At 33.0% G+C, this 13,857-nt stretch overlaps 1 protein-coding gene across 3 annotated transcripts in view; it reads right to left on the reverse strand.

The window, feature by feature from the left end:
* LOC129237120 (voltage-dependent calcium channel type A subunit alpha-1) overlaps positions 1-13,857 on the reverse strand; it is a 241,212-nt gene that overhangs the window by 24,715 nt on the left and 202,640 nt on the right. For 2 of the 3 annotated variants that reach the window (XM_054871590.1, XM_054871589.1), the window contains exons 24-25: positions 500-624; positions 112-275 (exon numbers count right to left, since the gene is read on the reverse strand). In XM_054871590.1, coding sequence (XP_054727565.1) covers positions 112-275; positions 500-624 — 289 coding nt within the window. Of the gene's footprint in view, positions 1-111; positions 276-499; positions 625-6,944; positions 6,955-13,069; positions 13,288-13,857 lie in introns of all 3 variants that reach the window. The other variant, XM_054871587.1, reaches the window with a different exon arrangement.

A 13,857-nucleotide genomic window follows, 5' to 3' on the forward strand; every position in this document is an offset into this window, starting at 1 on the left:
GCGAAAGAAAATTGGGTAAATAGTTTTTTTTTAAGTGTAATTCAAAGTGTAAATAACTACGTGTTCAAACACATAAACAATTTAATATAAATATGTATTTTATTTGTATACCTCTTGGATAACGCGGAAGCCCATATCCGTGCCTAGGATGACGGGTCTCCTTGACCATCTCTACAACATTAGATACGGTATCGGAGAACCCAATATCATGATGTATGTATTGATGGCCTCGCCGTCTAGGACTTGGAGATCTGGCCAATGGAGATCCGTTATGTCTGATTTAGTATGATTATTGCAATTGTGAATATTTATTAATATATATATATATACATATATGTATATGTAGTTCAATTAACTCATTGCACAGACACAAATACACATAAGGATTATATAATATTTTCCTTAAATTTGGCGCATATTTGTATGTAAGTACATATATTTGAGTGAATTTCCTTCAAACATTTACTGATTATAAGTAGATTGTATAGACTGTACTCACCTTAAACTCGGCGAACGGCGATGATGACCATTGTGATAGGCGTGACCAGGATGTAAATGACCAGCATCGGCACCGGTTAACGATTCCTGAGAAGGATGTCTCGACGCATCCTGCAGTTCCAGCATCTGGCGGAAAGCATTAAGTGCGCAAGTGTTAGTAATGTAATAATGCAATAACAAAAACAAAAAATATTTTCTACTAAGTACAACAGCCGATACAGTAAGTACTTTTGGCAGGAAGGATTTACAAATATTGTACACAATTTAATTAATTAGGTAATTAAGTAAGTAAGAAATTATATGTATGTAGTTATATATATTTATGTATAATATTTTGTATGTAACTTTCGACAAACGTTAACGTACATACATTTTTAAAAATGGATACAAAAAGTTAAATGCAGGGTAAATATGTTTTTTAATACGTCTATGTGGAATAATATATGTAACACTTACATACATATATTTATTAAGTAATACTAGTTTGCCACTCAGGCCAATAATACTCATTACGCTTTTTTGATACTAGGTATGTATGTGCTAATGTACTGATGAAATTTTTGTAATTTAGGTCTTTTTTTTGGTTTCTACTGAGAAATTTTTGCCTTATATTTTTTTGTTTTTGCACTAAATTTTGTCTACATAATTTGGTTTGTGACACTATTCACGGCTTGCTCATCTAACGCTCTGTCCTATATTTATATATTTAAGAAAAGAAAACAAATATTGATCATCTAAAATCATTTATAAAGGAACACGTCAAATGAAAAGATAAAGAAATCATAGATTTTGAATGCAGTTCGACGAGGATAAAAAACACTAATACAGAGAAATGCAAGTACTTATACATATACAGTGTTAGTAGTGGTAGCAATATAAGATTAGAGTGGTGGCTAAAGACCTGAGAAAAAGTGCATGCAACTAGTAAAATAAGAGACTAATTTCATTACTTTGGATACGCAAGCATTTGCAGGTCATAAAAATAATGCATTTTCGCTGCTGATTTTAATTTGACTGAATTTGTGGTGGCACGCATTGCAGGTTGCATGCTGCGTGTGGCATGTGGCATGTTGCGTGTGACATGTGGCATGTTGCATGTGACATGTGCGCTTTGTGGCATGTTTTTTGGTTTGTGTGTATGTGTGTGGGTGTGGCTTACTTACCAAAAAGATTTAATTTTTTTTAGCGAAAACATATACGTACATGTGTAGGTAGTACCGCTGCATCATACACAAACGCTTTTGTACGTCTGTATGTAAATGTGTGAAAGTATGAGCTAACAATAAACTATTTGTGTTTTTAAATCTCTTATACAACAATAACATTCATTCAGTGCCTTTCGAATTCGTGTAGTTTGTACATTCGCGTGTATTTTCGATTGCTTTCTTGTCAGTGTGTGTTTGTGTTTGTTCTGTTTTTTATTTTTGTGAATTTTGTGCTTAAATATTTAATCTTTCAAATTTTGAAAATTACATGTGTGCAGTGGTTACTAAATTTACAATTTTTATATTATTATTTTTTTATTAATTTAATTTAATTTACTCTTAAAATTATTCAACTAAGTTGAATTTAACTTCTAGCTGAAAATTGTAAAAAAATATTCAAATTTGCTCTACAACAAACTTTAAACGAATCGCTAAAATTTTACTTTAAAATTTAAAACTATCTGCTTAATTTAAAAAGTGCGAAATTGTGTTTTGGTAGGCACGAAAATCTTTTGCTGTCATAATTTATGATTTCTCTACCTGCCCATGTCAAGTGTAACAACGCTCGACGGTACCGCAAGGTCGAGACGTTACTTAGGCATTTAATAACTGATCCAAATTGTTTTTGTATGTTTTTACTGTGAAATTGCAAGCATCAAGTATTGCTGAAAATTGCTAAATGCGAGGTGTGCTTTTTAAATAACCAGGCTGGCACTATTACGGAAAAAATAGTGCCTGCCCCATACGTTTAGCTTGAATTGTTTGCTTGCGCCAGTTGTTCAGAGTGAAGTCTTCACATTTGAATGCACGACATTCCGCTAATGTAAAGTAATTCGTATTCAGTTGTAGTCTTCGTTCGCAGTCGATTTTTTCACGGGAAACTTATTAAGGATGGAAATAGAACAATAATCTTCACATAAAACTTTTAATAAATTGCAATTAAAAAACTGGCCGAGGAGATTACCTTTGTGTTCTTGCTGAATGACAAGAAAAAATGAGGAGGTGAACAACTCGAATTGTGAAAGGCAAGTCATAATAGCTTGACCGCCACGAAAATTTAGTGGTTTATTCTACATTGCCTGTGAAGAGGTTTCTAATGAAATGCGAGTGATTACAGTGGTAAATTTTTTACCACTTATTGCTAAGATCACACTTATTGAAATGGAGAGTTAAAGTCTAGCTGAAGCGATTACTTCTATTGCGAAAATTTAAGTCGGTTTCTGAAATGAAAGAAAAGCTCAAAGCTGAGCAGGAAACAGTGCTGAGTTCGATCCAATGCCAAATATTTAGACGACTAAGAAGATAATGCAAGCGATGCATCAATCAAAATATCATTCCAAGTAATTACAATAAAAAATATGATTTTTTTTTTAATTCAGTATAGTTCAATATTATCGCCAAAACTCGAGCTATTATCAGGAAAAATTGCTTGAAAGTCAAAGAGCACACTTTTATGTTCTAAAAATCGATATTTTAGATTGCGAATAAACAAGTGAGCTTCCACGCTTAGTGTTTCAGAAATCTTACGCCAGAGTTTTTAGAATAAATTCATTAATTTCAGCTTGCTTTGCAGCATTATTGAAACCATTTTTAAATCTAACTTTGGTATTATTTCCTAGCGAAAACAATACATCTTGCTTACGAATAGTTTAATTGACTTTCATACAAAGTATTTTGGCAGCACTATTTTACGTAAACTTTTTGGCGTATAACTTTTTTTACCAATGATTATATATTTTAATTTTTTTTTTTTTCCGTGCTAAGTATGATAACAAGTGGCGTCCTTTTTTGGTGTCAAAATTACCCAACCCTAACCCTCGAAAAAAACTCTCAAAAAAATTGTATAATGGCGCGACACTTGTGATGCGGTCGAGTGTACGTTACAGTGGTTGTTACTGCTTTACTGCTTCTACAACGAGCGAAAAGTTTTTACAGCGCAAGGAAAAAGGAAGTAGTGACCACCTAAAGACAGTTTTCGTAGAAAACTCTTAAATAAGGAAAAACAATTAGTTGATGGGTTTCAGGTAAAGGAGTCTGCCACTTTGGAAAAAGGGGATTATGTTACCTCGGTGTTTGTATTGCATTGAGATTTTGTAATAATGTAGAGCATACTGAATGTACTCATATATAAGGTTACCGACAAAGTCGTCCTAAATATTTAAAGATAGGCAAGTTGATTGATTTCGTAATAAGACATGATCTTTAAAACGTAACTTTTTTCATGAAATTTGATTTTAAAGTTAACTTAAAAAAATAGTTTTTTTTGTGCTTGTACGTCCACTTTTTTAACGTTTTTTCAGGTGTCCGATTTTTTCTCCTTTTAGGCTATTAAATTGTTTCTCTTTATCTAATAGTTAATAAAAATAATCAAGAAAATTTGATGAAGTCTTGAATTTAGGATTTATCACCAAGACTTTCCCACTTCGCATTATTAAAAAGTTGCTTTTTTTGATGGAAATTTTTATGCAAATTATTTTAAAAACTAGTGTGTTTTTTTAATTATCCGAAAAGTAAAGAAATAACCCATACACGGAATTTTGCCTTCACAAGCGGAGGGTATATTTCCCGGTAACCTTGTATAACAGCACTTCAAGATAATGGAAGCTTTCAGATAAGTGGTCAGTCGATCAGTGGGAGAGCTCAAGGGAAGCTTAAGTATTTATGGTACTAGTCTCATTCACGTATGAAGGCTTATAACATATTTTTGTATAATAATCCAGGGAGAAGATTTTGAAATGTCATAACAGATTATATGACGAGTCAATTATATATTTTGAGTTCTCATTTTTTTTAATTAAAACGCATACTTTTTTCCAAAACAATCACAATACCTACAGCTTAAGAAAATTCCTTTAAAGAGGAATGGACTTTATGGCTACTAAAGTAGATGCTTCAAAGCCCCATAACGTTGTACGAATGAGATCGCTTTATAAGTAGCTCGATTTTACTTTCGTATTTACTGGCATTCATAACTCAAAGGAATGGTCGTAGATTAGAGTACTGAAGGCACTCTTGAGCATGACTATATTTAATATTGTATGAACTTTTGGCTATCAAAAATATTCGCATACTGTTAGTTTCTGAATCGATTATTTCGAAAATAAGTTAGAAATAAGGCAGGAAAAGTTGCATTACTCATCATTTGCAAATAGTATCCCGATTTTAGCTTAGCGAAACATGGGGAAATGACAGAGAAATTTGCTGTCGGATTGAAGCAGCGAGGAACGCTTTCTTCAATTACAGGAAAGTTCTTTCCAATGAAAGCTTGAACATGATTTAACGTCTTCGGTACCTTAAATGTTAGGCATAGACACTAAAGGTTACGAGTATGAAGAAATTAGAGGCGTTTGAGATGTGGTGCTATCGGCGGGTGATGAAAATATCGTGGACAGACAAATTTAGTAACAAAGAAGTCATAACGAAACTAAGAAAGAATAGACAGCTGTTATTAGTATTATTATTATTATTATTTTGGTCATATTATTCGTGGTCCTAAATATAATATGAGTTGTTGCAACTGATTGTGCAAGGTAAAATCGAAGGCAAACGAGGAATTCGAAGGAAGCAAATGTCTTGGCTAAGTAAAATAAGAGAGTGAACAGGATTAAGGACTATTGAACAGTTGGTTGAAGCAGCCCGAAGCAGAGACCATTACCATAATATTATATCTAATATTTTATGGTTTTGTTAAATGTAAAAAGAGGAAAGAATTATTTATCACATTTGTATTAAAATTAATGAACAATTTATTACTGTGATCACTTATATTCTGTATTAAGAATTCGCAAATAAAGAACAAGTATAACCTGGTAGCAAGAAAAATTGCGTTGCAAAATCCATATAAAGCTAATTTTCAACGACTGGTAGAACATCAAATTCATACGATACTGAATGAAAAGTCTAGGACAGAGGCAGGCAAAGCAATTTAGAAATATCTCACATAGCCTTTTAGGTAAATCTAGATAGAGAGGGTTTACGAACCCTTACTGGATACGGTAATGGACATTCTAGTCTTCATTATCATAGCAGGAAACTAGGATTTGTAGAGCCACCAGAATTACTAGTGCGAGCTGGATGTTGAATCTTCAGAGTACATCCCCTATGAATACGCAGCTTTCGCAAGATGAAGGCTCACTCACCTAGGTGGTGTAACTTTAATTCATTGTTAATATAGCTCAAATTCATTAGAAGGCTTCAACACAAACCACGCGGTGAAGTACAAGAGACCACATTAGAGTTTGCAGCGCCCTATGTTTTAAGAAAACCATCTCAAAACTTACTTATCAACCCTTGTCATACTCTAATAGCTCTAAGTACACCCTATACATCGAAGTATATTTCATGACTTAAATATTTATTTACAATTTGAGCGATCAACTGAGTGTCTTATGTCATATTACGAAAGGATGGTGCCTCAAGAAACAGCCCATATTATATCTCAGAGCATTGCTATAACTTGTCAACACCTACTTGAAGATGAAGTAAGGTAATATTCTTTTGTATTTTTTATACAGTATGTGGAATGTGTAGTTACATCCAACTTCTTGCTTTCTCACTGATGTATCTGCCGCTAATTATGCAAAATTAGCACGAATAGAGGTAGGGAAAACATCGCTTACATATAAAGTGCCGTTGTTCCTATTGGCTGTCTTATGTAGGTTTCCTAATCCTATTGACCAGAAATCACTGCGAAAGGGTCTAAACACTTACATTAATTTTAAAATGAATAAAATATTTCTTAACCTACTTCAACCTACAAAAAAAAGCCTACATCACTAACTTCCGCTAAACATTTATATATGTACAATTTGTTTTTTTTTTGTAATCCTAATAAATGCAATTATTTTGCTTACATAAAACAACATTGATCTCTAAAATCTCATATACATTCATATATACAATAGTTGCAATTATACCTTATGATAAATAGATTTGTACAATGGCATCGGTTACGACAAAAAAAAATTAATTAATTAGTTATACATATTTATGACAACAACTGTACACTAGGCGTTAGTTAACTCGTAAATTAATACGAATAATTGGTAAAAGAAAATATTTTACTGACACGTACATATACATATGTACAATAACATATACATATACCCATTTATATAATTATATAGAGAAAGAGAGAGATTGCACACTTATCCATAACATACATACAAATACACAGTACGAGTATAGTTTAGTTAAAATTGGAATTTCTTTTACCACTGGAAGTGTGTCAAACTTATTCACCTTTTTGTTTCTGAAATTATTTAAAATCGAGAGAAACAAGAGTATGTATTTGAGCATATACAAAGTATATTGACACAGAGCATGTTTAGTATTTCTTTGTTAGAATGTACTTAAGTATTTAAAGCGATGTTATAAGAGATGTTAGAATGTACAATAAATAAATTAAAAGCGAATTGAATAATAATTAATATTGTATTATACAGTTAAGTTGAAAATAGTTGACGGAATTGATGAAGTGAAATGGAGTGAGGTGAAGTGAAGTGAAGCAAAGTGAAGTGTACTTTGATATATGGCGGAATGCGGGGAAGCAGATGCAGCTGTTAAAAAGTGATAATTATTATGTTTAACCCATTAAATTAATGTTTTAACCCATTCGCGGACGTTTACATAAGGCCACGTGTGATATTTGGGGTTCTAGGCTAGATGTTTTAATTCAGAGTGTATATTTAAATTAATTAAAATAACAAGTCTGGTAGTTTGCCGCCAGATGTCGACGTATTCTGTTTATTGTTATAAGCCACACGCTAAAATTCTTCATCAACCATTTTTACAAATTTCGAAACTCGTTTCATGTTGCCTTGCGCCAATGTAAGCTGCACTGCATTAAATAACTATAACACAGGGTCTTTTAGACTTATTTATTTGATTGTTATATAATTTAAATAATTTTTTGTATGAGAATATAATTAATTGTTTTATAAAAACTATATAAGTCTAAGTTTCAAATACTAGTTGCAAGTTTAGACAAAAAGTTAAAAACGCGTCCTAATTTTTTATCAGAATTTAAGAAAAAATTGTGGTATGCAGTTTTATAGTTCATTGAATATTGATATAACAAAATGCAACTTTGATGGATCTCAAATATCGCATTGTTTTTTGAAATTTTGTTTGCTGGTATTTTCTTCTATATAACAAAACGTCTGACATCCATTATGTAGAGAAAATCCATAAGACCGTCAAAAAAATGGTGTGAGCTACTCGAAACCTACTCTATTTTATATTAAAATTCAATGGACTGTAAAACTATTTATCCAAATTTTTCTAAATTTTCTAGTTAAAAGTGTGAAATTTTTATGAAACCTGCATTTAGATGGTTTTGTGAAAGAATGAATATTTGCTTAAAAAATTAATAAAATTAAATAAGAAACAAATAAATTGTCAAAACTTGTTGATAAGTGATATGCAACAATTATTAAAAGCAGTGTTTTTGTTTGTCGATGTGACGGCGAAAGACTCATTAAAGAATCTTTCAAGTTTATTATCGAAAATCTGGTGGAACTTATGATTTCATCGCTTGTGCTAAAAGAAAGTTGGGTCAGTATCTTCGAGTTGTTTTATGATGGCTAGTTTTTGCTGTACTCAGCTCATATACCAGGCATACAAGGGGCAGGGGGTTTTTTTTTTTAAAAATACGCGTTTGCATATTGATCTATTTGAGATATACTATACATTAACATTTCTTTATTTCTTGCTATAAATTAATTTGATTAATGGAAAAGCACTAGAAAGTAGTTTTATTTTGCTGGGAAGAAGTGCCGTTCTCAAATAGGAATATTGGTTCAAACATAATCAGTTAATGACGTACTTAGGTATTTTTTTGTAAGAAAAATAGCGGAAGATTTTCCGATTTCGTTATTACTTGAATGTAGAACCGATCTGCAAAATACAATAAATAAAATAGCAAAATATTTATTATCAACTTATTCTCTCAGGAGTTGCTGATCCCATCGATTAAAACAATTGGTAATCAGTTGGGGATAAGTCCGGAACATTGTTCTCCATCTAAGCTGTGGGCTCGGTGTGATAATGCATTGTTATGATAAACTGGCATAAACCTATGAAATGAGACTTTCAACTATTAGTCCATAGATGTCCCGAAGAGTATTTTTAAACCTTCCCAAATATCTTGTTTTTTTCGTCTGTCGTCTGTCAACAATATTCATTTCATTGTTTGTTACGTTTCATAAAACAATGCATTTTTGTCGCTCTTAAAAATGTCGAATTTCGTGCCTTCAAACTACGATTTGCAGACATCGTTGATTTTCTGTTATCAATTGAAGAAAAACGCTTCTCAAGCTCATCAAATGCTTATTGAAGCTTATGGTGGACATACTCTAAGTAGAGCACAGTGCTTCAGGTGGTTTGAAAAATTCCGAAGTGGTGATTTTAGCGTGGAGAACGAGGACCGTGGCCGGCCAGCGAAAAAGTTTGAGGACGCCGAATTGCAAGCAATGCTGAATGAAGATGATGGTCAAACGCAAGAAATGATGGCAGAGCAGTTGGGAGTGACCCAAAAAACCATTTCCAAACGTTTGAAAGACATGGGCATGATTGTAAAGGTCGGAAGATGGGTGCCGCATGAACTGACTGAAAGGCAGCAAGAGAACCGAAAAACCACTTGTAAAATGCTGCTCTCCCGGTTCAAAAGGAAATCTTTTTTGCATCGAATCGTTACGGGTGATGAGAAATGGGTGTACGATTGGGAACCGCTGGTGCATGCGGCTTACTCACCAGACTTGGCGCCTTCCAATTATCATTTGTTTGCATCGATGGGCCATGCACTTTGCGAGCAGCGCTTCAATTCTCACGAAGAAGCCAAAAAATGACTCAATGATTGGTTTGCGACCAAAGATGGCCAATTGTTTTTTGGCACGGCATCCACAAATTGCCTGAGAGATGGGAAAAATGTGTCGCCCGCGATGGCTATTATTTTGAAGAATAAATTTATAACCATTGTAAATCCAGCATATTTTTAAATCAACTCTTGTTTTAATTCGATTAATTACCATTGGCAGGATTTATCTGCAACAGTTATCCTAGTTTTAGGAGATCCCACAATTTTAAAGAACTGCGAAAACTTTGTTGATGTGGAAAATGTCAAATGTTGAGAGGTGGGTGCCGTTAGCAGAGGTTAGAATCAGAAAATTAGGTAATTGCGGTAAAATTATGAAATTATGTAAAACTAATTATATTCTTCTGCAAATACTCTATTAAGTTCGCAAACGCAATGGTCTTCCAACATTGCCTTACCTTTAAAAAAAGTTTGTCGAGGTCTTCAGTACATGTATAGACTTTTACTTCGACGATAACTCGAGAAGTTGAAGTAACTTTTTTGGTTCTATGTAAATATTTTTATTTGCATACCTGACCTTTGCCAAGAAGTCAAAGCCAAATAACAAAATAGACCAAGCGCCTGTGAGTTCTGGAAAGTGGCTCTAGTTGGGTTAACATAAAATCTAATTAATTAACCAGTGTTTTTATGAATAACACCCAGCTAAAGCGAGCTATATTATGTTAAGAGTAGATATCTATCGTAAATATTTCATTCATTATAACCAAGAGCGATTCTATGTCAAGTGATAGAAATAATTTGAATATGGTCGTAATTTTTTTCTGAAAATTGGTTTATTTCTACGCTTGCCTATATCGAGAAGTAAATTAAAAAAAATTTATTGACTTTTTGGCTTCATTTTTATTCAGCTTTTAAATTTTTGGTATAGATATAAATTTTTGGTATATATACATATATATATATATATATACCTCTTGCAAGCCCAGTCCCCTTAATAAACCTACCTCTTGCAAACCCAGTTCTCTCTCACAGAGCGTCGCTGTGCACATTGTGTAAGAGGTAGGTTTATTAAGGGGACTGGGCTTGCAAGAGGTAAGTAGTGTGATGAGTAGAGGGCACAAAAGACCTTGAGGTCGAAGTGCGAACGTCAGTTTGATTCACGTAGCGACGCACGCCTGATAGCGCTTTGCTTCTGCAGTATTTTGCACTGATTTTTCACTGGTTCGTTGTACAAATTTGAATACAACTTGAAAAATTGCTCGTATTCCATAATGAAATTTTCAGTGATTACTGAGCATAAGCTCATATATTAAGGACAAAATGAGAAAAACATCTGACAAGAAAAAACAGCACATTTTTTTAAGTATATTTCAGCAAAAAAAATAAAATAAAGAAAATTATAAATGTTTTATATAAACAAATTTCCAACATTGAAAAAAGTCTCAAAATTATAAAATTCTTAATTTAATTTTTTTTGTTTACTTCTTCTTTTACTAGATCAATTTTCAGAAAAAATTGCGACAAATTCGGTGTTGAAAATATGAATGAAACTTTCCGAAGCGACCTTTCTGAATGTTCTGCTCAATAATTTTGGAAAAAAATTAAAACCATTGACATTCAGTTCGTGAAGTGTGGCCGTAAATATACAAGAACACAATAAATATATGGCATATGCCTTCTTCCACAACAACAATTGGTTTTCAGCTTAGAGTCACATTAACAACAGGATTTTTTGAATTGTGGTTTGCATTTTTTGAAGGCATAGGTATGAAGCTATTGGAAATTTTAGGCCAAAATCGTTTAATGATATGAATTCGAGATTCTTCTTTAAGAATATATGTTTGGTTGGTTGTCTGCAAAAATAGGATAACAGCTATGCCCATGTGCAAAGTAAATGATTTTAAAAAAGTGGTTCATATTTCAAGCGGGCATGCTTGCTTTTTCTGCGAACTTTTAGGTACTTTGTCAGGGGATTTTTTATGAAAATATGTCTGTGAAATTTTCCGGCGAGTAATTTTTTATAAATATTTCAACCCTCCAGCGAGCTCCGAAATGCTTTTACATTTAGACTTTCCAAAAAGGGGTATAAATGTTCCACAAAGTATTTCTCGTAACATCTTACTAAAGGTAGCTAAATTGCATTTTTCGCTCCGATAAAAAAGTTTAAACTTTTTTCTACCATCTATTTTTCTAAATAAACTCAGGCAAAAAATTGCAAAACTAATATGGACTCAAAAAATGTACCTAAAATGAAAGTTTTACTCTATGGGTCTAGGTCTTTCACCCTGAGTTCTAATCATTCCGCTCCCGAAAGTGCTGTGACACTGTGTGACTCTGTTTAGCAAATCTGTTACCTTTGTTCTGCAGCAATTAGTTGGGCCTGCCTGGTTTGCTTTGTTACACATTAAGATCTAACAACCTTCTTCTCTCTAGTCTATGGGATTACAATAAAATTGTAAAAAGTGATGTGATTATCGACTTTTTTTTGTTGAAATGTTATAAGTACTTAAATAAATTAATATTTTTCTATTAAGTGGGACAGTATTTGGATGAAATACATATATAACTGGAAGACAGCTGACAGAAATTTACATCTGTTTGCCAGCCGTTAGAATTTCTGGAAGAAGATCATTTGGTTGTTTTCGTTTAAGTCTCCGGCATTGATTATCTGGGTTGGCATGTTTTTCGAGCCTTTCGGCATGACCTGCTTCGAAATATTTGACCATTTCTGGTACTGATGACATTTGAAGTCACGATGTTTTAAAGTTGAGTTTGTTTGGCATAGCCCCACAGCTGTATGCCATAAGTCCTCTCGGGTCTAAACACTTGGTTATAAATTAATATATTTTGTTTTTTGTATTAAAAGAGGCGAATTTCTTCCAGTAAGCCGGTTTAATTTTTGCGTTTTGAGGTTTAATTCCTCATGTTTTATTTTTATCAACTGAGACACTGAGCGTAATTCTATTTTGTATTTCCTCATAAATAGCTTGGATTTGATTACAAGAAATGATAAGGCTAGTGCTGTGTAGCTGCCAGAATATATTGATACCTTTCATTGAATTCAAACAACACTAACTTCGTAATCGTTAGATGGAAGAGTACCGGAAACCTCGTGTAAAAATCGAGTTTAGCTTTCATTTAGTCCGTGGCCCTATCTGTTGCATACGTAAGTATTTCTATGTACACTCAAAACGTGGTTGGTTGTCCATATGCTTTTGTGGCTATTAACCTATTAAACCTAAATCCTAAAATATGATATGGCTACTCAATATAAGACTGTGAAATCTGTGATAATGGCATGGCGAACTGTTTACCACATATCTATACATATGCGCCTTGGCTGCGTGTATGAAATATTGATCAAATGTTTTGTGCGAGTATGCGTAATTCAATGGTACAGTGGCTGTATATGTAAATGAATGAAGAAATGCTAATATATGTAGGTATGTACTTGTATATGTATGAATATAAATATGCAGAATTGTATATTATATTCAAATGAAAAGCGCACACTTAATTGAAACACATATGCATTGGATAGAGATTAATTTACCTAACTGAACGTTTTTTGATCGTAGTCCGGCGTGCCAATGATGCCAAACTATTGTGTTCGGCATCACCGTTCAGGTGATGATGATTTGTGTTAGCTAATAAATGCGTTTGTGAGTTGGCGCCACCATCGCCATTGGCTTCATAGCTAATTGAGCCCTGCCGAGATCCGCCTTTGTCGAGCGCCGCCATATCGAGCAGGCAATTGAAGAATGATTGTTTCTGTTTTTTTTTTTTGTTTGTTTTGTTTGGTTTTGTTTTGTTTTTGATGAATCGATACAAAAATGTGCAAAACGATTTCGATATGTTTCATTTTTTATATTTATAGAGGAGTTATTGTTTTGATTTTGTGCGGATTGTGTTGCGAATTTCGAATGTGTTACCAATAACAAGGATTATATGTAAATTTTTGTTTTTGTTTCGATTCCAGTGAGTGAGATCAGGAAAAGTGATGGATGTTTCGTATTGGTTTTTGTAATTTTTGTATAGTGCATTTCCGGTATTGCATTCCATGCGTTTTGGACAGCATTGCAGGTTCATTTGTTGTTGTTTGGTTTGTTGATTGGTTGATTTACAAGTATTTTCACATTTTTGTACATATTTTACCATTTTGATTTTTTGTGATGCGTAATTATACATTGAGAGATAGAGAGTTTTGCGTTGTGACGTGTGTGGGTGAATAATCGTAAAATTTGGTGAAGTAGCAATAAGAAAAGTATTTGTTTTTTTTATTATTTGGTTTACATGATGACAGAGGTATCAAAAAAAGTAAATAAGACGAAAAATTGTTAA

Source organism: Anastrepha obliqua, chromosome 2, assembly GCF_027943255.1.
Source record: "Anastrepha obliqua isolate idAnaObli1 chromosome 2, idAnaObli1_1.0, whole genome shotgun sequence".
NCBI lineage: Eukaryota > Metazoa > Arthropoda > Insecta > Diptera > Tephritidae > Anastrepha > Anastrepha obliqua.